Source organism: Pezoporus flaviventris, unplaced genomic scaffold (genome assembly GCF_033815535.1).
Source record: "Pezoporus flaviventris isolate CSIRO_AGI_PZ_B2104156 unplaced genomic scaffold, CSIRO_AGI_Pfla_v1 ptg000436l, whole genome shotgun sequence".
NCBI classification, from domain to species: domain Eukaryota; kingdom Metazoa; phylum Chordata; class Aves; order Psittaciformes; family Psittacidae; genus Pezoporus; species Pezoporus flaviventris.
Genome location: NW_026892983.1, coordinates 151,198 through 174,659, shown reverse-complemented (window position 1 = coordinate 174,659; position 23,462 = coordinate 151,198). Strand labels below are relative to the sequence as shown.

General features: G+C 64.5%; 3 protein-coding genes across 3 annotated transcripts; 1 reads left to right on the top strand and 2 right to left on the bottom strand.

Moving 5' to 3' along the window:
• Positions 1-1,804: 1,804 nt before the first annotated feature.
• On the bottom strand, positions 1,805-9,094 carry LOC133263721 (carnosine synthase 1-like). The gene is made up of 4 exons (XM_061443602.1): positions 8,895-9,094; positions 8,334-8,352; positions 3,649-3,880; positions 1,805-1,989 (listed from the first exon to the last, which is right to left on the bottom strand). The coding sequence occupies exons 2-4, from the start codon at positions 8,334-8,336 to the stop codon at positions 1,805-1,807; spliced, it is 420 nt and encodes a 139-aa protein (XP_061299586.1). The 5' UTR covers positions 8,337-8,352; positions 8,895-9,094.
• A 5,257-nt stretch (positions 9,095-14,351) lies between these two features.
• Positions 14,352-18,632, top strand: PPP1CA (protein phosphatase 1 catalytic subunit alpha). The gene is given in 9 exon segments (XM_061443580.1): positions 14,352-14,477; positions 15,878-16,009; positions 16,114-16,173; positions 16,176-16,343; positions 17,437-17,541; positions 17,635-17,858; positions 18,154-18,288; positions 18,506-18,536; positions 18,539-18,632. Coding segments are annotated over 9 exon segments (987 nt in total). The 5' UTR covers positions 14,352-14,422; the 3' UTR covers positions 18,616-18,632.
• A 197-nt stretch (positions 18,633-18,829) lies between these two features.
• Positions 18,830-20,946, bottom strand: RAD9A (RAD9 checkpoint clamp component A). Its single transcript, XM_061443584.1, is given in 17 exon segments — positions 18,830-19,002; positions 19,005-19,014; positions 19,099-19,140; positions 19,143-19,257; positions 19,259-19,304; positions 19,393-19,502; positions 19,578-19,642; positions 19,726-19,832; positions 19,905-19,984; positions 19,986-20,015; positions 20,137-20,233; positions 20,319-20,433; positions 20,525-20,634; positions 20,637-20,658; positions 20,757-20,827; positions 20,914-20,931; positions 20,934-20,946. Coding segments are annotated over 17 exon segments (1,134 nt in total). The 3' UTR covers positions 18,830-18,919.
• Positions 20,947-23,462: the final 2,516 nt, after the last annotated feature.

Below are 23,462 nucleotides of genomic sequence, written 5' to 3'. Positions count from 1 at the left end.
TGGGGGTACCCAGCACCATGGGATGGGATTTAATGGGGGCAATGGGGGGTGATGGGGTCAATGGGGATGGAGATGGGGGGAATGGGGGTACCCAGCACCATGGAGCCTGCGGGGAGATGGGACCCGAACCCAGGGCTTGGGGGGAGTGAGGGGGGTCAATGGGGATGGGGATGGGGGGAATGGGGGTACCCAGCACCATGGGATGGGATTTAATGGGGGCAATGGGGGGTGATGGGGTCAATGGGGATGGAGATGGGGGTAAAGGGGGGGACCCAGCAGCATGGAGCCTGCGGGGAGCGGGGAGATGGGACCCGAACCCAGGGCTTGGGGGGAGTGAGGGGGTCAATGGGGATGGAGATGGGGGGAATGGGGGTACCCAGCACCATGGAGCCTGCGGGGAGATGGGACCCGAACCCAGGGCTTGGGGGAGTGGGGGGGTCAATGGGGATGGAGATGGGGGGAATGGGGGGTACCCAGCAGCATGGGATGGGATTTAACGGGGGCAATGGGGGGGTGATGGGGTCAATGGGGATGGAGATGGGGGGAATGGGGGTACCCAGCACCATGGGATGGGATTTAATGGGGGCAATGGGGGGTGATGGGGTCAATGGGGATGGAGATGGGGGGAATGGGGGTACCCAGCACCATGGGATGGGATTTAATGGGGGCAATGGGGGTGATGGGGTCAATGGGGATGGAGATGGGGGGAATGGGGGGGTACCCCGCAGCATGGGATGGGATTTAATGGGGGCAATGGGGGGTGATGGGGTCAATGGGGATGGAGATGGGGGTAAAGGGGGGGACCCAGCAGCATGGAGCCTGCGGGGAGCGGGGAGATGGGACCCGAACCCAGGGCTTGGGGGGGTGTGAGGGGGTCAATGGGGATGGAGATGGGGGGAATGGGGGTACCCAGCACCATGGAGCCTGCGGGGAGATGGGACCCGAACCCAGGGCTTGGGGGGAGTGAGGGGGTCAATGGGGATGGAGGATGGGGGGAATGGGGGGTACCCAGCAGCATGGGATGGGATTTAACGGGGGCAATGGGGGGTGATGGGGTCAATTGGGATGGAGATGGGGGGGGAATGGGGGTACCCAGCACCATGGGATGGGATTTAATGGGAGCACTGGGTGTGATGGGGTCAATGGGGATGGAGATTGGGGGCATGGGGGGTACCCAGCAGCATGGGATGGGATTTAATGGGGGCAATGGGGTGTGATGGGGTCAATGGGGATGGAGATGGGGGGAATGGGGGGGTAAAGGGGGCACACACACAGGTAAGGGTAAGGGGATGGGGTGACGCTGCAGCTGCCCTCAGCATCATGGGATGGGATTTGGGGCTGATACTGGGGTGTAATGGGGTCAGTGGGGATGGAGATGGGGAGTAGTGGGGGGTGGGTAAAATGGGCACCCATTCAGGTAGGGAGGATAACGGGACTGATGCTGTGGGTGCCCCCAGCACCATGGGGGTGGGATTTGATGGGGGCACTGGGGTATGATGGGGTCAATGGGGATGGAAATGGGGGGTAACGGGGGGGTAAAGGGGGCACCCATTCAGTTAAGGATAAGGGGATGGGGTGATGCTGTGGGTGCTTCCCAGCACCCTGGGGTGGTGGCACTGGGGTTAATGGGGGCACAGATGTGGGGCATGGGGGGTGGTAAAGGGGGCACCCATTCAGGTAAGGGTAAGGGGATGGGGCGATGCTGCGACTGCCCCCAGCACCCTGGGGTGGGATCTGGGGCCGACACTGGGTGCACTGGGGTTAATGGGGATGGAGATGTGGGGCGGGGGGGGGGGGCTCTGCCTCAGTTTCCCTCCTGGCCATGCAGGGGATGCCTTGGCCAGGGGCTGTGGGTTCTCGGGTGTCTCGTATGGGGTGGGGGTGTGGGGCCGGGACCCACCTGGGCAGCGGCTGCCCCCTCGAGCAGGACGGGCAGGAAGGTGCTGGGGGAGCCCAGGATGCAAACGGTCATGGCCGGGGGGCCGCATCCTGCCGTGGGGCCGGGGTCAACAGCGCCGGATGGGGGGCACCGCCGTCACCCTGCCCCTGTCACCCCCATGTGCCCCCATTGCCCACCTTGTCCCTGTCACCCCCATTGCCCCTCCTTGACCCCCTGGTCCCTGTCACCCCCATGTCCGCCTTGACCCCCATTGCCCCCCATTGCCCCCAATGCCCCCCCATGTCCCTGTCTCCCTCCCCATTGCCCCATTGCTCCCCATCACCCCCATTGCCCACCATTGCCCCCCATTTCCCCCATCACCCCCATTGCCCCCCAAGTTCCTGCCCCCCCCATTGCCCACCTTTCCCCCATTTCCCCCATCACCCCCCATCACCCCCATCACCCCCCATCACCCCATAGCCCCCCATCACCCCCCCATCACCACATCACCCCATAGCCCCCATCACCCCCATCTCCCCCATCACCCCACAGCCCCCATCACCCCCATCACCCCATCACCCCATAGCCCCCATCAACCCCATCACCCCCATCACCCCAAAACCCCCATCACCCCCATCACCCCATCACCCCCATCACCCCCATCACCCCATCACCCCCATCACCCCCATCACCCCATCACCCCATCAACCCCATCACCCCCATCACCCCAAAACCCCCATCACCCCCATCACCCCATCACCCCCATCACCCCCATCTCCCCCATCACCCCATAGCCCCCATCACCCCCATCACCCCATCACCCCCATCACCCCCATCACCCCATCACCCCATCAACCCCATCACCCCCATCACCCCAAAACCCCCATCACCCCCATCACCCCATCACCCCCATCACCCCCATCACCCCCATCACCCCCATCACCCCATCACCCCATCACCCCCATCACCCCCATCACCCCATCACCCCCATCACCCCATCACCCCCATCACCCCATCACCCCATCACCCCCATCACCCCCATCACCCCCATCACCCCATAGCCCCCATCACCCCCATCACCCCCATCACCCCCATCACCCCCATCACCCCATAGCCCCCATCACCCCATCACCCCCATCACCCCATCACCCCCATCACCCCATAGCCCCCATCACCCCCATCACCCCCATCACCCCCATCACCCCCATCACCCCATAGCCCCCATCACCCCATCACCCCCATCACCCCCATCACCCCCATCACCCCATAGCCCCCATCACCCCATCACCCCCATCACCCCCATCACCCACTCACCCCCATAGCCCCCATCACCCCATCACCCCCATCACCCCCATCACCCCCATCACCCCATAGCCCCCATCACCCCCATCTCCCCATCTCCCCCATCACCCCATCACCCCCATCTCCCCCATCACCCCATCACCCCATCACCCCCATCACCCCATCACCCCCATCACCCCCATCACCCCATCACCCCCATCACCCCATCACCCCCCATCACCCCCATCACCCCCATAGCCCCATCACCCCCATCTCCCCCATCACCCCCCATCACCCCCATCACCCCCATAACCCCCATCTCCCCCATCACCCCCCATCACCCCCATCACCCCATCACCCCCATAGCCCCCATCACCCCCATCACCCCCCATCACCCCATCACCCACATAGCCCCCATAACCCCCATCACCCCCATCACCCCCATCTCCCCCATCACCCCCTTGCCTCCCATTGCCCCCCGTCCCCACCCGTGCCGTGCTCCTCGGGCCTCTCCTCTGTGGGGGGCAGCCCCTCCTGCCGCAGCGCGCTCTGCAGCCGCTCGTAGGCGCGGGCGGCGCCGTCGCTGTCGCCGCTGTCCTCGGGCTCGTCCCCGCCGGGGGTCTCGGGGTCCTCCCAGCCCGGGCTCAGCGCCTCGGGGCCGGCCCAAGCCGGGTCCTGCGGGAGCGGCTCCGGCTCCGAGCTCGTGTGGTCCTGAGAGAGCTGAGGGAGAGAAACCGGGGTGGGGATGGGGTGGGATGGGGTGGGATGGGATGGGATGGGATGGGAATGGGGATGGGATGGGATGGGATGGGATGGGGATGGGATGGGATGGGATGGGATGGGGATGGGATGGGATGGGATGGGATGGGATGGGGATGGGATGGGATGGGGTGGGATGGGATGGGATGGGATGGGGATGGGGATGGGATGGGATGGGATGGGATGGGATGGGATGGGGATGGGATGGGGTGGGGATGGGGATGGGATGGGGTGGGATGGGATGGGGATGGGATGGGGATGAGATGGGGATGGGATGGGGATGGGAATGGGGACGGGATGGGATAGGGTAGGGATGAGATAGGGATGGGATGGGGGTTGGATGGGCCCGGCATGCACTAAAGGGCTGGAATGGGGCTGGGATGGGGCTGGAATTGGGCTGGAATGGGCTAAGTAGCTGGAACGGGACTGGAATGTTGGCATGGGGCTGAGATGGGATGGGCTGGGATGCACTAAGGAGCTGGACTGAGGCTGCCATGGGGCTGGAGTGGGCTGGGGCTGGGCTGTGGCTGGAATTGGGCTGGAGTGGGCTAAGGAGCTGGAATGAGTCTGGAATGGAACTAATAGGTTGGCATGGGCTGGCACAGGACTAAGGGGCTGGTGTGGGGTTTTAATGTGCTAATGTGTTGGCATGGGGCTGTCATGGGGTTAATAGGTTTGGGATGGGGCTGGCATGGGTCTGGCCTGGGGCTAAAGGGTTGATATGGGGCTAAGGAGGGATATGGGGCTGGTACAGGGCTGGCCTGCGCCTAGAACGGGTTAATGGGTTGGTATGGGATGGCATGGGGCTGGAATGGGACCAAGGGGATAGCATGGGGCTGGCATGTGGCTAATGGGCTGGCATGGGGCTGGCATAGGGCTAATAGGTTGTAATGGGGCTATCATGGGACTGGAATGTGGCTAATGGGTGACATGGGACTGGTGCAGGGCTGGCATGGGGCTGATGGCTTGGGATGCAGCTGGCATGGGACTAGCATTGGGGATAATGGGTTGGCATGGGGCTAGTAGGGGGTGGGACGGGAATAACGGGCTGGCACAGGGTTGGCATGGGGATCGGGGGGGGTGGCATGGGGATAGGATGGGGCCAAGGGGATGGCATGGAGCAGGAATAGGCCAATGGGTTGACATGGGGCTGGCTGGGGGCTAGCATGGGGCTGAGGGGCTATCCTGAGGTGGGCAGGGGCTGGGCACGGGCCTATGGGCTGGGATGGGGCTGGGATGGGACTAGCATGGGGGGAATGGGTTGAGATGAGGCTGCATGGGGGATAAGGGTTGGCATGGGGCTGGCATGGGGATAATGGGTTGGCATGGGGCTGGCATGGGGATAATGGGTTGGCATGGGGCTGGCATGGGGATAATGGGTTGGCATGGGGCTGGCATGGGGATCATGGGTTGGCATGGGGCTGGCATGGGGATAATGGGTTGGCATGGGCTTGGCATGGGGATAATGGGTTGGCATGGGGCTGGCATGGGGATCATGGGTTGGGATGGGGCTGGCATGGGGGTAATGGGTTGAGATGAGGCTGGCATGGGGATAATGGGTTGGCATGGGGCTGGCATGGGGATAATGGGTTGGCATGGGCTTGGCATGGGGATCATGGGTTGGCATGGGGCTGGCATGGGAATAATGGGCCTGGGATGAGACTCGCATGGGGATCATGGGTTGGGATGGGGCTGGCATGGGGATAATGTGTTGTCATGGGGCTGGGATGGGGATAATGGGTTGGGATGGGGTTGGCATGGGGCTGGCATGGGGCTTGCATGGGGATCAGGGGTTGGGATGGGGTTGTCATGGGGCTGGCATGGGGCTGGCATGGGGATCAGGGGTTGGGATGGGGTTGGCATGGGGCTGGCATGGGGATAATGGGATTGGCATGGGACTCACATGGGGATCATGGGTTGGCATGGGGCTGGCATGGGGATCATGGGCCTGGGATGGGACTCGCATGGGGATAATGGGTTGGCATGGGGCTGGCATGGGGATCATGGGTTGGGATGGGCTGGCATGGGGATAATGGGTTGAGATGGGACTCGCATGGGGATCATGGGTTGGGATGGGGTTGGCATAGGGATCATGGGTTGGCATGGGGCTGGCATGGGGATCATGGGTTGGGATGGGGCTTGCATGGGGATAATGGGTTGGGTTGGGGCTGGCATGGGGATCATGGGTTGGCATGGGGCTGGCATGGGGATCATGGGTTGGCATGGCGCTGGCATGGGGATAATGGGTTGGGATGGGGCTGGCATGGGGATCATGGGTTGGGATGGGGCTGGCATGGGGATCATGGGTTGGCATGGGGCTGGCATGGGGATCATGGGTTGGGATGGGGCTGGCATGGGGATAATGGGTTGGCATGGGGCTGGCATGGGGATCATGGGTTGGGATGGGGCTGGCATGGGGATAATGGGTTGGGATGGGGCTGGCATGGGGATCATGGGCTGGGATGGGGCTGGCATGGGGATCATGGGTTGGGATGGGGCTGGCATGGGGATAATGGGTTGGCATGGGGCTGGCATGGGGATCATGGGTTGGGATGGGGCTGGCATGGGGATAATGGGTTGGGATGGGGCTGGCATGGGGATAATGGGTTGGGATGGGGCTGGCATGGGGATCATGGGTTGGCATGGGGCTGGCATGGGGATCATGGGTTGGCATGGGGCTGGCATGGGGATAATGGGTTGGGATGGGGCTGGCATGGGGATCATGGGTTGGGATGGGGCTGGCATGGGGATCATGGGTTGGCATGGCGCTGGCATGGGGATCATGGGTTGGCATGGGGCTGGCATGGGGATAATGGGTTGGCATGGCGCTGGCATGGGGATAATGGGTTGGCATGGCGCTGGCATGGGGATCATGGGTTGGCATGGGGCTGGCATGGGGATAATGGGTTGGCATGGCGCTGGCATGGGGATAATGGGCCTGGGATGGGACTCGCATGGGGATAATGGGTTGGGATGGGGCTGGCATGGGGATAATGGGTTGGGATGGGGCTGGCATGGGGATAATGGGTTGGCATGGGGCTGGCATGGGGATAATGGGTTGGGATGAGGCTGGCATGGGGATCATGGTTTGGGATGGCGCTGGCATGGGGATAATGGGTTGGGATGGGGCTGGCATGGGGATAATGGGTTGGGACAGGGCTGGCATGGGGATCATGGGTTGGGATGGCGCTGGCATGGGGATAATGGGTTGGGATGGGGCTGGCATGGGGATAATGGGTTGGCATGGGGCTGGCATGGGGATCATGGGTTGGCATGGGGCTGGCATGGGGATCATGGGTTGGGATGGGGCTGGCATGGGGATCATGGGTTGGCATGGCGCTGGCATGGGGATAATGGGTTGGGATGGGGCTGGCATGGGGATCATGGGTTGGCATGGCGCTGGCATGGGGATCATGGGTTGGCATGGCGCTGGCATGGGGATAATGGGTTGGGATGGGGCTGGCATGGGGATCATGGGTTGGGATGGGGCTGGCATGGGGATCATGGGTTGGCATGGCGCTGGCATGGGGATAATGGGTTGGGATGGGGCTGGCATGGGGATCATGGGTTGGCATGGGGCTGGCATGGGGATCATGGGTTGGCATGGCGCTGGCATGGGGATAATGGGTTGGGATGGGGCTGGCATGGGGATCATGGGTTGGCATGGGGCTGGCATGGGGATCATGGGTTGGCATGGCGCTGGCATGGGGATAATGGGTTGGGATGGGGCTGGCATGGGGATCATGGGTTGGGATGGGGCTGGCATGGGGATCATGGGTTGGCATGGCGCTGGCATGGGGATAATGGGTTGGGATGGGGCTGGCATGGGGATCATGGGTTGGCATGGGGCTGGCATGGGGATCATGGGTTGGGATGGGGCTGGCATGGGGATAATGGGTTGGGATGGGGCTGGCATGGGGATCATGGGTTGGCATGGGGCTGGCATGGGGATCATGGGTTGGGATGGGGCTGGCATGGGGATAATGGGTTGGGATGGGGCTGGCATGGGGATAATGGGTTGGGATGGGGCTGGCATGGGGATAATGGGTTGGGATGGGGCTGGCATGGGGATAATGGGTTGGGATGGGGCTGGCATGGGGCTGAGGCGTTGACACGGGGCTGGGATGGGGTTAAGGGGCTGGCACGGCGCTGGGATGGGGGCAAGGCTCTGGCACGGCGCTGCCATGGCTCTGCCCCGGGTCCTAAAGGGGCCGGGCCGGGCCCCGGGCTCAGCGCCACCGCCTCGGGGCCCCGGGGCCGTGCCAGGCGCTCCCGGACAAAGCGGGCCCTTGTCCCGCGGGGTCACGCGGCCGGGGGGCACCGAGCGGCACTGCCCGGCACCACCGGCGCTCACCGGGGCCGTTCCCATCGCTCGGACCCGGTTCCCCCCCCCCCCCCCCCGGGGCACACTCACCATGCTGGTGACCGGGGCACTGCAAGAGACGGGCGGGCACGGTCATTGGGGGCTTTGGGGACCTGCCCCCCGTTACCCACCCCCTCCCGTTGGTCACCCCACGTTGTCCCCTCGGTGGCCGCGGTTGAGCCCGAGCTGGGATGGACTCAGTCCCGCATCAGCTGAGCATAACCGGGGGCAACCTCGGGGGGGGCACGGACACAAGTACTGGGGATCCCCCCCCCCCCTGCCATGGGGTGCCCCATATCCCAGCTGGGTGCTTGGGCATGGGGGAAAGCGAGGCACGGAGTGGAGCACCCACACAGGCTCCCCCTGCCCCGCTGCTGGAAACCCCATAGGGGAAGCAGCACTCGAGGGACCACGGGGAGGGGGTCCCCATGGGGTGACAGGATGGGGGTTCCCTCCCCACCAATGAGCACCCCCCAGCACAAGGAACCCCCATGACCATGGGGGGAGCCACGGGGGGGGGTCCCTGCGGGCCCGGTGCCCCAATCCCCAGCTGGGGACCCCCCCGTGCCCCATCCATCCCCATCCTCGGGGTGCCCCTGTTGCCCCCAGTACCTCGGGGCTGGAGCCGTGGCCGCAGAGCGCGCAGGGGACGGAGGCTCGGGGCCGCTGGCGCAGGGGACCGGGGTCAGCGCTGCCCTTTAAACCCCCCCCCGGCCCCGTGGCCCGGATTAGGGGGTGGCAGCGGTGCCACAGAGCCCCATTGTCCCCTCGGCCCCAGCCGCGCTCCCACCCTTGTCCCCGGCCCCGCTCGCAGCCGGGACCCGGCGCTGGGGCGGATGCGGGGGGGGGGGGACGGGCTCGTCCCCGGCCCCGCCGCTCGTCCCCCGGCCCGGTGCCAGCTCCCCGCGGCGTCACCGGCACCGTCACCCGCGGGCACCGAGCCACCGGCGCGGCCACCGCAGCGCCGCGGGGACGTGGCACAGGCATGGGCAGAGCCGGGACACAGCCATGACACAGGCATGATACAGGCATGGTCATCCATGACACAGCCATGGTCATCCATGACACAGGCATGGTCACATCCATGACACAGCCATGGTCATCCATGACACAGGCATGACACAGGCATGACACAGCCATGGTCATCCATGACACAGCCATGACACAGCCATGACACAGCCATGGTCATCCATGACACAGCCATGACACAGCCATGACACAGCCATGGTCATCCATGACACAGGCATGACACAGGCATGATACAGCCATGACACAGCCATGGTCATCCATGACACAGGCATGACACAGCCATGACACAGGCATGGTCATCCATGACACAGCCATGACACAGCCATGGTCATCCATGACACAGCCATGGTCATCCATGACACAGGCATGACACAGGCATGACACAGGCATGACACAGGCATGATACAGGCATGGTCACATCCATGACACAGGCATGGTCACATCCATGACACAGCCATGACACAGGCATGATACAGGCATGGTCACATCCATGACACAGGCATGGTCACATCCATGACACAGGCATGACACAGGCATGGTCAGAGCCATGACACAGCCATGACACAGGCATGGTCACATCCATGACACAAGCATTGTCACATCCATGACACAGGCATGACACAGCCATGACACAGGCATGGTCACATCCATGACACGGGCATGGTCACGTCCATGACACAGCCATGTGTGTGCCATGGTGCCCTGGGCACATGTACATGTGTGTGCGCATGCAGATGTGCACACGGATACAGGTGTGCACGCACATGCACGTGTATGTGCGCACGTGGACGCACGTATGCACACACTCAGATGGGCCTACACATGTATACAGGCACAAACATGCGTACACACATGCATGTATGCCTGCACACACAGACATGCCTGCACACATGCATGTGCACAGATAGGCCCATGCAGCCATGCAAGGGCATGTATGCGCATACAGATGTGCACACACATTCACATACATATGTGTGTGTGCACACTCGCACAGACACCAGCATGCGCATGCATGCATGCATGCATGCACACGGTCATGCGCACACACATCTATGCATACACAGACATGCCTACACGCGCGTGTGCACATGCACACAGACACACACGCACATGTACACGCATGAACATATGCACACAGTCCCAAACATGCACACACATGCAAACACATGTGCTACAGACACATACACATACATGCACGCACGCTTGAACACACATGTACAAACACATACACACACGAATACACATGCACACACATAAACACAAACGTACACACACATACAAACACATGCACATACATGTGTACACACATGCACAAACGCATGCACACACATGTGTACACATATGCACATACATGCACATACATGCACACACACATATACAAACACGTGCACACCCTCGGGCCCGGATCCCACCACTTCTGCACCCCCATCCCAGCACCAGCACCCCCCAAATAGCACCCGGCCCCCCCCCGCTCCTACCCACCGGCGTCACTCGGTCTGTGCCTGTCGGTGCCTCGGTGTTCTATGGGTCTGTGTGTCCGTGGGTCCTTGTTCTATGGGTCTGTGTGTCCGTGGGTCCTTGTTCTATGGGTCTGTGTGTCCGTGGGTCCTTGTTCTATGGGTCTGTGTGTCCGTGTGTCCGTGTTCTGTGGGTCCGTGTGTCCGTGGCTCTGTGTGTCAGTGTGTCCGTGTTCCGTGGGTCCGTGTTCCGTGGGTCTGTGTGTCTCTATCTCTGTGTTCTATGGGTCTGTGTGTCCGTGTGTCCGTGTTCCGTGGGTCCGTGTGTCCGTGGCTCTGTGTGTCAGTGTGTCCGTGTTCCGTGGGTCCGTGTTCCGTGGGTCTGTGTGTCTCTATCTCTGTGTTCTATGGGTCTGTGTGTCCGTGGCTCTGTGTGTCAGTGTGTCCGTGTTCCGTGTGTCCGTGTTCCGTGGGTCCGTGTGTCCGTGGCTCTGTGTGTCTCTATCTCCGTGTTCTATGGCTCTGTGTGTCGCTGTGTTCCGTGGGTCCTTGTTCTATGGCTCTGTGTGTCTCTGTGTTCCGTGGGTCCGTGTTCTATGGGTCTGTGTGTCCGTGGGTCCGTGTCCGCGGCTCTCTCTGTGGGTCCCTGGGCCGCGGGCTCCCTCCGGTGCTCCCAGCGGCTCTGCTCGCTCCGGTCCCGGTGCTGGCGGCGGCGCCTCTTGCCCGGGCGGGGCGGCCCCGAGGGGGGGGGGGGGGGGTGAAGCGGGCGGGGCGGGAGCGGGGGGAGCCGAAGGGAACCGGGAAGGGGGGGGGGGGATGCGGGGTGCGGAGCCCTGGGACGGGCCCGGGCCCCGGGGGCAGCGCGGAGCCGGGTGCGGGGGGGGGGGGGGGGGGCCGGGAGCGGGGCCACGGCCGGGGTCAGGCGGGGCCGGCGGTAACGGTGACACCGCGGGGCAGAAATGTCAGCGCCGGAGGCAGGCGGCTGCTCCCGCCCCGGGAGCTATTCCCGACAGCGCGGCTCGGCACGGAATGGGGCGGAACGGCGCGCACGGCACGGCACGGCATGCATGGCACACATGGCACACATGGTATACATGGCACACATGGCATACATGGCACACATGGCACACATGGCACACATGGCACGCATGGCACACATGGCATACATGGCACACATGGCACACATGGCATACATGGCACACATGGCACACATGGCACACATGGCACACATGGCACACATGGCACACATGGCACACATGGCATACATGGCACACATGGCACACATGGCACACATGGCACACATGGCACGCATGGCACACATGGCATACATGGCACACATGGCACACATGGCACACATGGCATACATGGCATACATGGCACACATGGCACACATGGCACACATGGCACACATGGCACGCATGGCACGCATGGCACACATGGCACACATGGCACACATGGCATACATGGCACACATGGCACGCATGGCACACATGGCACACATGGCACACATGGCACACATGGCACACATGGCATACATGGCACACATGGCACACATGGCACACATGGCACACATGGCATACATGGCACACATGGCACACATGGCACACATGGCACACATGGCATACATGGCACACATGGCACACATGGCACACATGGCACACATGGCACACATGGCATACATGGCACACATGGCACGCATGGCACACATGGCATACATGGCACACATGGCATACATGGCACACATGGCACAACATGGCACAACATGGCACACATGGCATACATGGCAGAGCATGGCATATGTGGCATGGCATGGCACACATGGCAGAGCATGGCATACATGGATGGCATACATGGCACAACATAGTGTACATGGCATGGCATACATGGCACAGCATGGCATATATGCCACGACATGCCCAGCAGGGCATAGGATGTAGGGAATGGCACGGCATGGCTTGGCACAGCACACGGCATGGCACAGCAGGGCTTGGCACAGCACACGGCACGGCACAGTGGATCCTGGCACAGCACTGTGCATATACCAGGGCATGGCACGGCTTGGCACGGCTTGGGCAGGTCCCCGCTGCCTGTTTACCTGGGCCCCTCCTTGGGGACCGGCTGGGGACTGGTGCAGGCAGGGAACGGGCAGGGATCGGGCAGGACGGGCAGGGGCAGCTCCCCCCCTCCATGAGCAGAGGCACAACGGAGCTCGGGCCCCCCCTTTCCCTGCGCTGTGCCCGGGCTGCCCGCAGGAACCCAGGCTTGGGGGTGCCCTGGGGACACGGGGGTGGCAACAGGCTCCTGGCAACGGCCCGGGGCTGCTCACAGCGGCGGCCCCGCGGGCACGGGGCGGGTACAGGCAGGGGGGTACCAGGGGCACCCCGGAGGGGGACACTGGGGTCCTACCGGGTAGCGGGAGAGGGGGGGCGTCGGGGAGATAGAGGGGAGACACCAGGGGTGGATGCTGCGGGAGATACCGAGGGGACATTGGGGGGATACCGGGGGGAAATGAGGGGGACACCAGGATGATGCTACGGGGGACACCGGGGAGACACCAGAGGGATGGTGGAGTATGACGGGGGGGTGCACAGGGGGACAGTGAGGGGATACCGAGGGGACACCGGGTGGTTGCAGGCTAGGATACCGGGGGGATAAGGGAGAGACACGGGCAGAAACCGGGAGGACACTGGAGAGCTACCGGAGGGGGGGACACCGGGATGATGCTGCGGGGGACACCGGGGAGATACTGGAGGGATAGCAGAGTATACGGGACACACACACACACACACGCACCAGGGGACACTGGGGGGATACCGAGGGGACACCGGGGGGGTTACAGGGTAGGATACCGAGGAGACACGGGAGGGATAACGGAGTATACGGGGGGGGGGGGGGGTGTGCACCGGGGAAAACTGAGGGGATACCGAGGGGACACCGGGGGGGTTACAGGGTAGGATATCGGGGGGATACGGGACACACACAGGGAGGATGCTTCGGGGGACACCGAGGAGACACGGGAGGGATACCGGGGGGGGGGTGCACCAGGGGAACACTGAGGGGATACCGCGGGGACACCGGGGGGGTTACAGGGCAGGATACCGGGGCGATACGGGGGACACCGAGGATACACGGGAGGGATAACGGAGTATACGGGGGGGGTGCACCGGGGGACACTGAGGGGATACCGAGGGGACACCGGCGGGGTTCCAGGGTAGGATACCGGGGGGATACGGGGGGGACATACAGGAAGGATGCTTCGGGGGACACCGAGGAGACACTGAGGGAATACCGCGGGGGCACCGGGGGGTTACAGGATAGGACAGCGGGGGGCCACCGGGAGGATGCTGGGGGGATACCCCCGTGCTCCCCCCCCATCACCGGTGATGCCCCATGTCCCCCCATCCCTCTCCACCGGTGCCCCCCCCTCTCCGTGCTACCTGTGGGGATACCCGTGTGTCCCCCACACCGAACCCAAGGCGTGTCCCCCCCCCCGCCCCGGACCGAGGTCTGCCCCCGTTGCCCCCCCCCCCCCATCCCCTTCGCACCGCTAACTCCTCCACACCGACAGGGGGCGCCGCGCCGCCTCGACTGCCCCGGCGGTACGCTCAGCGCGGCGCGGCGCGGCGCGGGGCGGGGCGGGAGCGTCCGGCGGCCATGGCGGACACCGAGAAGCTCAACCTGGACTCCATCATCAGCCGCCTCCTGGAGGGTGAGCGGGGACCCCCCCGGAACCCCCCCCCCGGCAGCGGCTGCGGGCCCCGGGGCTGCCCCTGCCCGGGGGGGGGGGCGGTTGGGCCTCGGGGGTTGGGGTCTGCAGAGGCCGCGGCCTGTACCTGGGGGGGGGGGGAGCGTGACCCACACGGGAGGTGTTGGGGTTGGGGGGCTCGGGGGGGTGGAGGTTGGGGGGCTGTGGGGTTCGCAGGTTCAGGGGGTTTGGGGGGGTCAGGGGGGTGTTGGGGGCCTGTGGGGTTGGGGTCTCAGGAGGTTCATGGGGCTGTGGGGTCTTGGGGCTCAGGGAAGGGGTTGTTGGGCTGTGGGGTTCGGAGGTTCAGGGGGATGGAGGTTAGGGTTATGGGGTTTGGGGGGGTCAGGGGGGTGTTGGGCTGTGGGGTTGGGGTCTCGGGTGGTTCATGGGGCTGAGGGGCTTTGGGGCTCAGGGAAGTGGTTGTTGGGGGCGGTGGGGTTCGGAGGTTCAGGGGGTTTGGGGGGGTCGGGGGGGTGTTGGGCTGTGGGGTTGGGGTCTCAGGAGGTTCATGGGACTCGGAAGTGGTTGTTGGGGGGCTGTGGGGTTCGGAGGTTCAGGGGGATGGAGGTTGGGGTTATGGGGTTTGGGGGATCAGGGGGGTGTTGGGGGGCTGTGGGGTTTGGGAGCTCAGGGAAGGTGTTGTTGGGGCTGTGGGGTTTGGGGGCTCCGGGACGTGGTTATTGAGGGGGCTGTGGGGTTTAGAGGCTCAGGGGGGTGTTGGGGGTTGTGAGGTTTGGGATGTGTGGGGTTTGGGAAGTTTGTGGGGCTGTGGGGTTTTGGGGTTCCGGGAGGGGGTTATTATGGGGCTGTGGGGTTTAGAGGCTCGGGGGGGTTGTTGAGGGGCTGTGGGGTTTGGGAAGTTTGTGGGGTTTTGGGGTTCAGGGAAGTGGTTATTGGGGGGCTGTGGGGTTCAGAGGCTCGGGGGGGCTGTTGAGGGGCTGTGGGGTTTGGGAAGTTTGTGGGGTTTTGGGGTTCAGGGAAGTGGTTATTATGGGGCTGTGGGGTTCAGAGGCTCATGGGGGTGTTGGGGGCTGTGGGGTTTGGGCCCTCAGGGGGTTATCTGGATTCTGTGGGCTTTGGGAGCTCAGGGAAGCGGTGGTTGGGGGGCTGTGGAGTTTAGAGGCTGAGGCTGTTGTTGGGGGTTGTGGGTTTTGGGGCGCTCAGGGGGGTGTTTGTGTTCTGTGGGTTTGGGGGCTCAGGGACATGGGGGGGGGGGGGCAGGCTCTGTGCTTTGAGGCTCAGGTGCATTGCAGGCAATGGGGCCGTGGCTTGGGGGCCACATGTGGGTTGGGGGGGGGGTGTTGTGGGGCTCCCCCCTTGATGTGCGTGTGTTGTGTCCCCCCCGTTCACCCCAACGGGAGCAGTGCAAGGCTCACGGCCCGGCAAGAACGTGCAGCTGACGGAGAACGAGATCCGGGGCCTGTGCCTCAAGTCCCGGGAGATCTTCCTCAGCCAGCCCATCCTGCTGGAGCTGGAGGCCCCCCTCAAGATCTGCGGTGAGCAGGATGGGTGCAGGCTGCGCTCAGCGCCCGGCCCCTGCCGCCCTGCCCCGCCGGGCGCCCTCACAGCCCCTCCGCGTCCCTGCTTGCCCCTGCTCCAGGTGACATCCACGGGCAGTACTACGACCTCCTGCGGCTCTTTGAGTACGGGGGCTTCCCCCCGAGAGCAATTACTTGTTCCTGGGGGACTACGTGGACCGGGGCAAGCAGTCCCTGGAGACCATCTGCCTGCTGCTGGCCTACAAGATCAAGTACCCCGAGAACTTCTTCCTGCTGCGGGGCAACCACGAGTGCGCCAGCATCAACCGCATCTACGGCTTCTACGATGAGTGTGAGTCATGGGGATGGAGCCCTCGAAACCCCTTTGCCATGGCCGGGCACCCCGGTGTCATCCCCGTGCACCCCGGTGTCATCCCTGTGCACCCCAATGTCCTGTGCACTTCAGTGTCATCCCCGTGCACCCCGGTGTCATCCCTGTGCACCCCAATGTCCTGTGCACCCCGGTGTCATCCCCGTGCACCCCGGTGTCACCCTGTGCACCCCGGTGTCATCCCTGTGCACCCCAATGTCCTGTGCACTCCAGTGTCATCCTCATGCACCCCGGTGTCACCCCTGTGCACCCCGGTGTCATCCCTTGTACCCCGGTGTCATCCCCGTGCACCCCGGTGTCACTCCCATGCACCCCGGTGTCATCCCCATGCACCCCAGTGTCATCCCTGTGCACCCCAATGTCCTGTGCACTCCAGTGTCACCCCGGTGTCCTGTGCACTCCAGTATCACCCCTGTGCACCCCGGTGTCACCCCTGTGCACCCCGGTGTCATCCCCGTGCACCCCAATGTCACCCCTGTGCACCCCGGTGTCCTGTGCACTCCAGTATCACCCCTGTGCACCCCGGTGTCACCCCTGTGCACCCCGGTGTCATCCCCGTGCACCCCAATGTCATCCCTGTGCACCCCGGTGTCATCCCTGTGCACCCCGGTGTCACCCCTGGGCACCCCAGTATCATCCCTGTGCACCCCGGTGTCACCCTGTGCACCCTGGTGTCATCCCCAGGCACCCCGGTGTCATCCCCGTGCACCCCAGTGTTACCCCTTGTACCCCGGTGTCATCCCCATGCAGCCCGGTGTCATCCCCATGCTGCCCCATTCCATCCCCTAATAGAGCTGCTGTGACCATGGGTGCCCTCCTTGTGCCAGCCCTGAACCCGCACCCAGCCTCGAGCACCCCAGTGCTCCCAGTGCCACACACACTGGGGGCCCTACACCCTCCCTGCACCCCCTTTTCACCCCCCCCCAACAACCACACCTACCCACTGACTCTGGGTCACCCCCATGGCATTGCCACCATTACCAGGGCCCATGCTCCACTTGGGGGGGGGGGGAGCCCCACAAGCTGCTGTACCCCCAATTTGCCCCCCCCGTAGGCAAGCGGCGATACAACATCAAGCTCTGGAAGACCTTCACCGACTGCTTCAACTGTCTGCCCATCGCTGCTATCGTGGACGAGAAGATCTTCTGCTGCCACGGAGGTGGGCATGGACGGCGCTTTTGGGGTGCCCCATGGTGGTGGGGTGCTGGTGAAGAGGATGAAGCTGATCCCCCCCCCCTCCCCTTTCCCATAGGGCTGTCTCCCGACCTGCAGTCCATGGAGCAGATCCGGCGGATCATGCGCCCCACGGACGTCCCGGATCAGGGCCTGCTCTGCGACCTGCTCTGGTCCGACCCCGACAAGGACGTGCAGGGCTGGGGCGAGAACGACCGCGGCGTCTCCTTCACCTTCGGGGCCGAGGTGGTGGCCAAGTTCCTGCACAAGCACGACCTGGACCTCATCTGCCGGGCGCACCAGGTATGGCCTTGGGTGTCGCGGCCCCCCCCGGGGTATTTGCTGTGGGGTGGGGGTGTTTTTACCCTAAGATTTGCCCTCCAGGGCAGTGTTTCATAGAATGGGTTGGGAAGGGGCCTTAAAGCCCATCCAGCTCCAACCCCAACCCCTTCCACTGGAGCAGCTTGCTCCAAGCCCCGTCCAGCCTGGTCTTGAGCACTGCCAGGGCTGGAACTCTTGGACCCACACAAGTTGGGGGGTGGCTGGGGGTGGGGGTGGTATTTTAGGGTCCAGCTCAGCCCCTGTGGTGCCCATGCAGGTAGTGGAGGACGGGTACGAGTTCTTCGCCAAGCGCCAGCTCGTCACCCTCTTCTCAGCACCCAACTACTGCGGGGAGTTCGACAACGCGGGGGCCATGATGAGCGTGGATGAAACCCTCATGTGCTCCTTTCAGGTAGGAGATGCCAGAGGGGTTGAAGGGGGGGGGGACACACACACCCAGGACCCCCCCCCAGCATCCAATTCCTGCTGGATGGGTGTAAAGAGAAGGTGCAGAGCCTCCCCCTTCAATGCGGGACAGGAGGAGGGATGCTGGGGGCAGGATGGGGTGAAACGTGCACACCACACACACACCCCCCCCCCTTACCTTTTGTCCCCCCTTTTCCCTCCAGATTCTGAAGCCAGCTGACAAGAACAAGGGCAAATCGGGCAGTTCAGTGGGCTGAACCCCGCCGGCCGCCCGTCACCCCCCCCCAGCAACTCTGCCAAAGCCAAGAAATGAGGCCCGAGCCCCCCCCCCTCCTCCCTCAGCATCCGGTCGCTTTTGCTTTCAACTCTTTTGGGGGGGCTTTTTTATTTGGAAGATCCTGAACACCTCCCCCCCCCACCCTGTTCTCCCCTTCCCCAGCCACCACCACCCCCAAATGCAAGCCCTAAGGGGGGGGGTTCTAAGCCCCCAACCCTGTGGAGGTGGATGGGAAAAGGGGGGGGGGTGAGCAGGAGGGTTTTTTTTGGGGGAATAAACTTGTAATTTGGGGGTTATGAGGTTTTGTGTGTGTGTGTGTGTGTGGAGCACCTCGGGGTGCTCAGCACTCGCCATCGCTGTCCTCTGCCAGCACCTCCTGCGTTGGGGCCGGGTTGGGCCCCGGTGTCAGCACTGAGCCAAAAACAATGAGCGAAACTGGGGGGGGAAAGGAGAGAAATGGGGGTCAGGAGGGGCTGTGCCCTCCCCGTGCCCCCAGGGCAGCCCCCTGCCCATCCACACCTTCTTGTGGGGGGGAGTCCCTGGTACAGCACCGCCGCCTCCTCCTCCTCTTCCTCCTCCGGGTCGCTGGGGGGGGGATGTGGGGTGCGCAGGGGGAAGGTGGGGCTGGGGGGTTCCCTCGTGCTCTCCTCGCAGGCGCTGGTTTCCATTGCCACATGAAGCCTCCAGGTCGTCAGCGAAGTCCTCCGAAGGGGCAGGCATGTGGGGCGCGCTGGGGTGCAGTAAGCAGAGGCAGAGCAGGGAGCGTTCACTCTGGTCCCTACTGATGCCAAGGTGGGACTGGCGCCCTCCTGCAGCTCCTACCCGTTGGATGTGGGGTGCTGGGAGCTGCTTCTGGGTCCGACAGGGTGGCCAGCACCAGGGTGACCTCCAGCACCGCGTCATCCAGGGTGAAGACCGCCGGCCTGGGGGCACAAAGAGCTTTAAGGTGGGGGGCAGCTCCAGAGGCAAGGGCCAGCCCCGGGGGTCCCCATTCCTACCTGCCGGGTGCGTCATAGTAGATGCTGAGGGGCAGGTTGGAGGCCTCTGCGAAGCTCAGCAGACCCTAACGGGGGGGCAAAGGGGGAGGTTGTGGGGGGGCTGAGGGGTGACCCAGGGCTGGGAGCTGGGATCCGGGCAGGGCCTCACCCGGAATTCCCGGAGGCAGAAGGTGATGTGGGAGTCCGGGACTGCAGCCACTGCCTCGAACTCCTCCTTGGCCAAGCACAGCTCCGTCACCATCGTCTTGCTGAGCTCTGGGGCAGGAGGGGGGGCCGTGAGGGCACCCCAATGCTAGGGAAAGGGCACCCCAGCCCCATAGCACTCACCCGCCTCGTCCTCCACGTAGTTCCGGAGGCTGATCTTGCCCCCAGGGTCAACCCTCAGCGTCACCCGGCCAGCGTCAGCGGAAGTGGACCACGGCCTCTGCCAGCAGCCTGTGCGACCCATTGGGGTGAGCACCCCAAATCCCCCCCCCCCCCCCGTGTCCATAGAATGGGGTCCTCTGCCTTCAGCCCATCCCAGTGTCCCCACAGCCAGCCCCGGTCCCCACTCACTGCGCCCGGGGCGCGGAGGCTGCTGGCGCATCGCTGCGTGTCGAAGACAGCCTGGAGCCGCTCGCACTCCTGGAAGGCCAGGTTGTGGGTCTTGGTGACGCCTGGCAGGGAGTTGCTCCGCGTTTGCCCCTCTGCACCCATCCGTCCCCTCCCAGCACCAGCACCAGTACCAGCACCAGCACGCACCGTACTTGCAGTGCAGTTGCACGACCAAGCGGCTGAGCTGGGCTTTGAGCAGGATGAGGCATTTCTCCACCGTCTTCTCCAGCGAGGGCAGCGAGCGGAAGACACCCAGGAAGGACTGGAGGGATGGGGATGGGGATGGGGGCAGTCACCCCCAAAGCGCTCCTGGAGCAATGGGGGGGCACAGGGGGGGTGGGAGGGGGCTGCACCTTCATGAGCACTTTGCATCGGAAGAGCTCGGTGTCGGGCTGGGGGCCGCCCGCCTCGTACCGCTGGAAGAAGTGGGGTGCGAAGAGGAAGGAGGCGAAGGCGGAGCGGAGGAGTTGATGGAGCGCAGGGACAGCTGGGGACACCGCACACATATAGGGTGGCTGTCGCTCAGTGGGGACAATGGGGGCACTGCTGGCCCCCCAGCTCCCGGCCCCTTTGGTTCCCCCGTACCCCGTTCTCAGTGGGCTCCAGGTAGAGCTCATCGCCAATGCGGGACAGGGAGTGCACAGCTCGGCCGAGGACTGAGGAGGAGGATGTGGGGCAGGGGGTGAGGAAGGGCACCCCATTGCCCCCCCACCCCATAGCCGCCCCCCACGGCCCCGCTCACCTTTAACGTTGCCTCCACGATGACGCACTTCATGGCGCGGGGTTGGACCCAGCGCACACGTGGCGGCTTCGCGCCTCCTGCCGCAGGCCACGCCCCGGAGCCGAGGCCACGCCCCTTTCCACACGGAAGCCACTCCCCTCCCGCCCCACCCGGTTGCTCTTGGCCTCCCCCCCCTCCCGCTCCTCCCCGTGCCCCCCGAGTGGTCCCTCCCGGGCCCCCCCGCCCCCCGCCGCCGTGGTTCCTCCCGCTTCACCTCCGCGCCGGCACCTTCCCGTCTCCCGCGCCGGCCCTCCCCCGCCGCCCTCCGATTGGTGGAGCGCCGGCCTCCGTCCCGCCCCTACCTGCAGCTGATTGTCAGCGCCGCAGCGCGAAGGCCCGGCGGCGTTTTCCGCGCCTTACGTCACCCGGCGCGGTCCCGCCCTACGCTGCTGGCTTCCCGCCGTAAGCCCGCCCACTCCTCGGCTCGCTATTGGCTGCGCGCATTGGAGTGACGCAGAGCTCAGCCAATCGGGCCTCGACGGCGAGTGGCGGGGGAAGCCCGATCCCCCCCCGGGTTCACACCGGGCTCTCATTCACCTCAATCCCTTCCATTCACCCCGGGGCACGCTCGGGGCCCTCCCGTGGGATGTGGGGTGGGAAAGGGGTCCCAGAGCTGGGGGAGGCCCCACATGGGGGGCAGGAGCTGATAAACCCATCCCGGGGGGCAGAGGGACCTGGGGGGTTCAATGTGGGGAAGAGAAGGCTCAGGGGGGACCTGATGGCTGCCTCCAAGTGCCTGAGAGGAGGATGGAGCCAGGAGGGGCTGGGCTCTGCTCCCAAGGAACAAGGGATGGGACAAGAGGAAACGGCCTCAAGCTGCACCAGGGCAGGTTTAGATGGAGCTGAGGAACAATTCCTGCCCCAGAGGGTGCTCAGGCATTGGAACAGGCTGCCCAGGGCACCGGCCCTGCAAGTGCTCCCAAACCCTATAGACAAGGCCCAGTGCTATGGGTTACGGTGGCCTTGGGGTTGGACTTTGTGCTCTTAAAGCCCTTTCCCAACCTGAATGATTCCATGATTCTGAGGATCCCTGACCCACACGTGTGGGCTCTGCCTCCCGAGCAGTGCCTGTGGGAGGGGGATGCGGTAGCCGGGTTGGCAGCAGCGCGTGGTCTCCCCATCCTTCAGGTGCTGGGAGCAGTGGGAAGCTCACAGCTGGAAGGCTGACGCCGTGCATGAGCTGTGTGAGGGCAGCAATGGAACAGGGAAAAGGGTCCCATTGGGGAGGCTGTGGTGGGGGGCTCAGCAAATCCCTTCCCTCCCGCACGCAGCCAACCTGGAGCAAGGGCTCGGGATGGAGCCTTGAGGCCAGGCTGCCCCTCAGCCCTTCCCCATCACACTCGGGCTCCATTGCCCTTCTCTGGCCCCGCTCCAGCACCTCAAGGTCTCTGTTGCAGTGAGGGGCCTGGAGCTGACCCCTGGTCACAGCCTGTGACAGGCTCAGCGCCGGCTCAACTCCCTCCTCCTGCGCTCGGAGACCAAAGAGGGGCCCCTGGATGGAGCCTTGGAGCGGGGCTGGCACCTGAAGGGGGCACGGAGCCGTTCCCCGGCATCCTCAGCCTCTCCTCCTCCTCTTCCCATCAGGTGCCTCTCCGGATGCTCCACGTCTTGGATCCGGACCCGACGCCCCTCGGCAGCGCATCCCCTCCAGGTACACAAATACCCCCCCCCCCCCCCGTTATGGGGCCGTGCTGCACGTATCTGTGTGCATGGGGAGCCTGTGGGGCTCCCAGCCCTGCCTTGGCCGGGGTTTGGGGTCCAGCCCCATTGGGATCTCTGGCTCCCGGCCCCTTCCTCCCTTCTTCCCAAGGGGAGGAAGGGCTCGTGCGTGTGTTCCAGCCCTGGAACAGCCACCGGGCTCCTCTGGAGCTGCTGTCCCCAGGAGGGGCTCTGGCCTCGGGGTCTGCGTTTTATGGGGCCGTGGATGGGACGCAGCTGCCTGCGCTCGTGACACAGACACCTCCGCGGTGGCCAAAGCCACGCGCACCCCTCCTGGTCCCCATGGTGTCGTGTCCCGTCCCCCCCCCCCACCTCCATCCAGCCGGGATTGAGCTGGATACAGGCTGGGAACTGGCCCCTGTCACCCCTGCGTGTCCCATCCTGCTGGTGGCTCCCATCCCAAGCACATGGCACGAGACAGACGGACGCAGCTGGATGTGGGGCGGCTGGGAAGGGACCGGCGTGGGGCTCCGTGGCTGCTCCATGCCCTGAGACACCCCTTAAGGAGCGGGGCCGGTGCCCACGGCGCACCCCGCGGAGGGGCCGTGGGTGCTTTGGGGTTGGCGATGAGCTCCCTTGCGGGCACCCCCCCCCTGTTGCTGGGGGGCGGCCCACGGGTACCAATGGTGCTGGAGGCCATGGAAGGAGCAGGTAGGGGCAGGCAGGGCCCCGGGAGCGCAGGCAGGGAGCTGGGGGGGGAGCAGCGGCCGCAAAGGGCAGCAGTGGGAGGCGGCGGCGCCGGCGGGGATGAAGGTGAGGTCAGCTCCGCGCTGGTGACGTGGCCCGGGGGC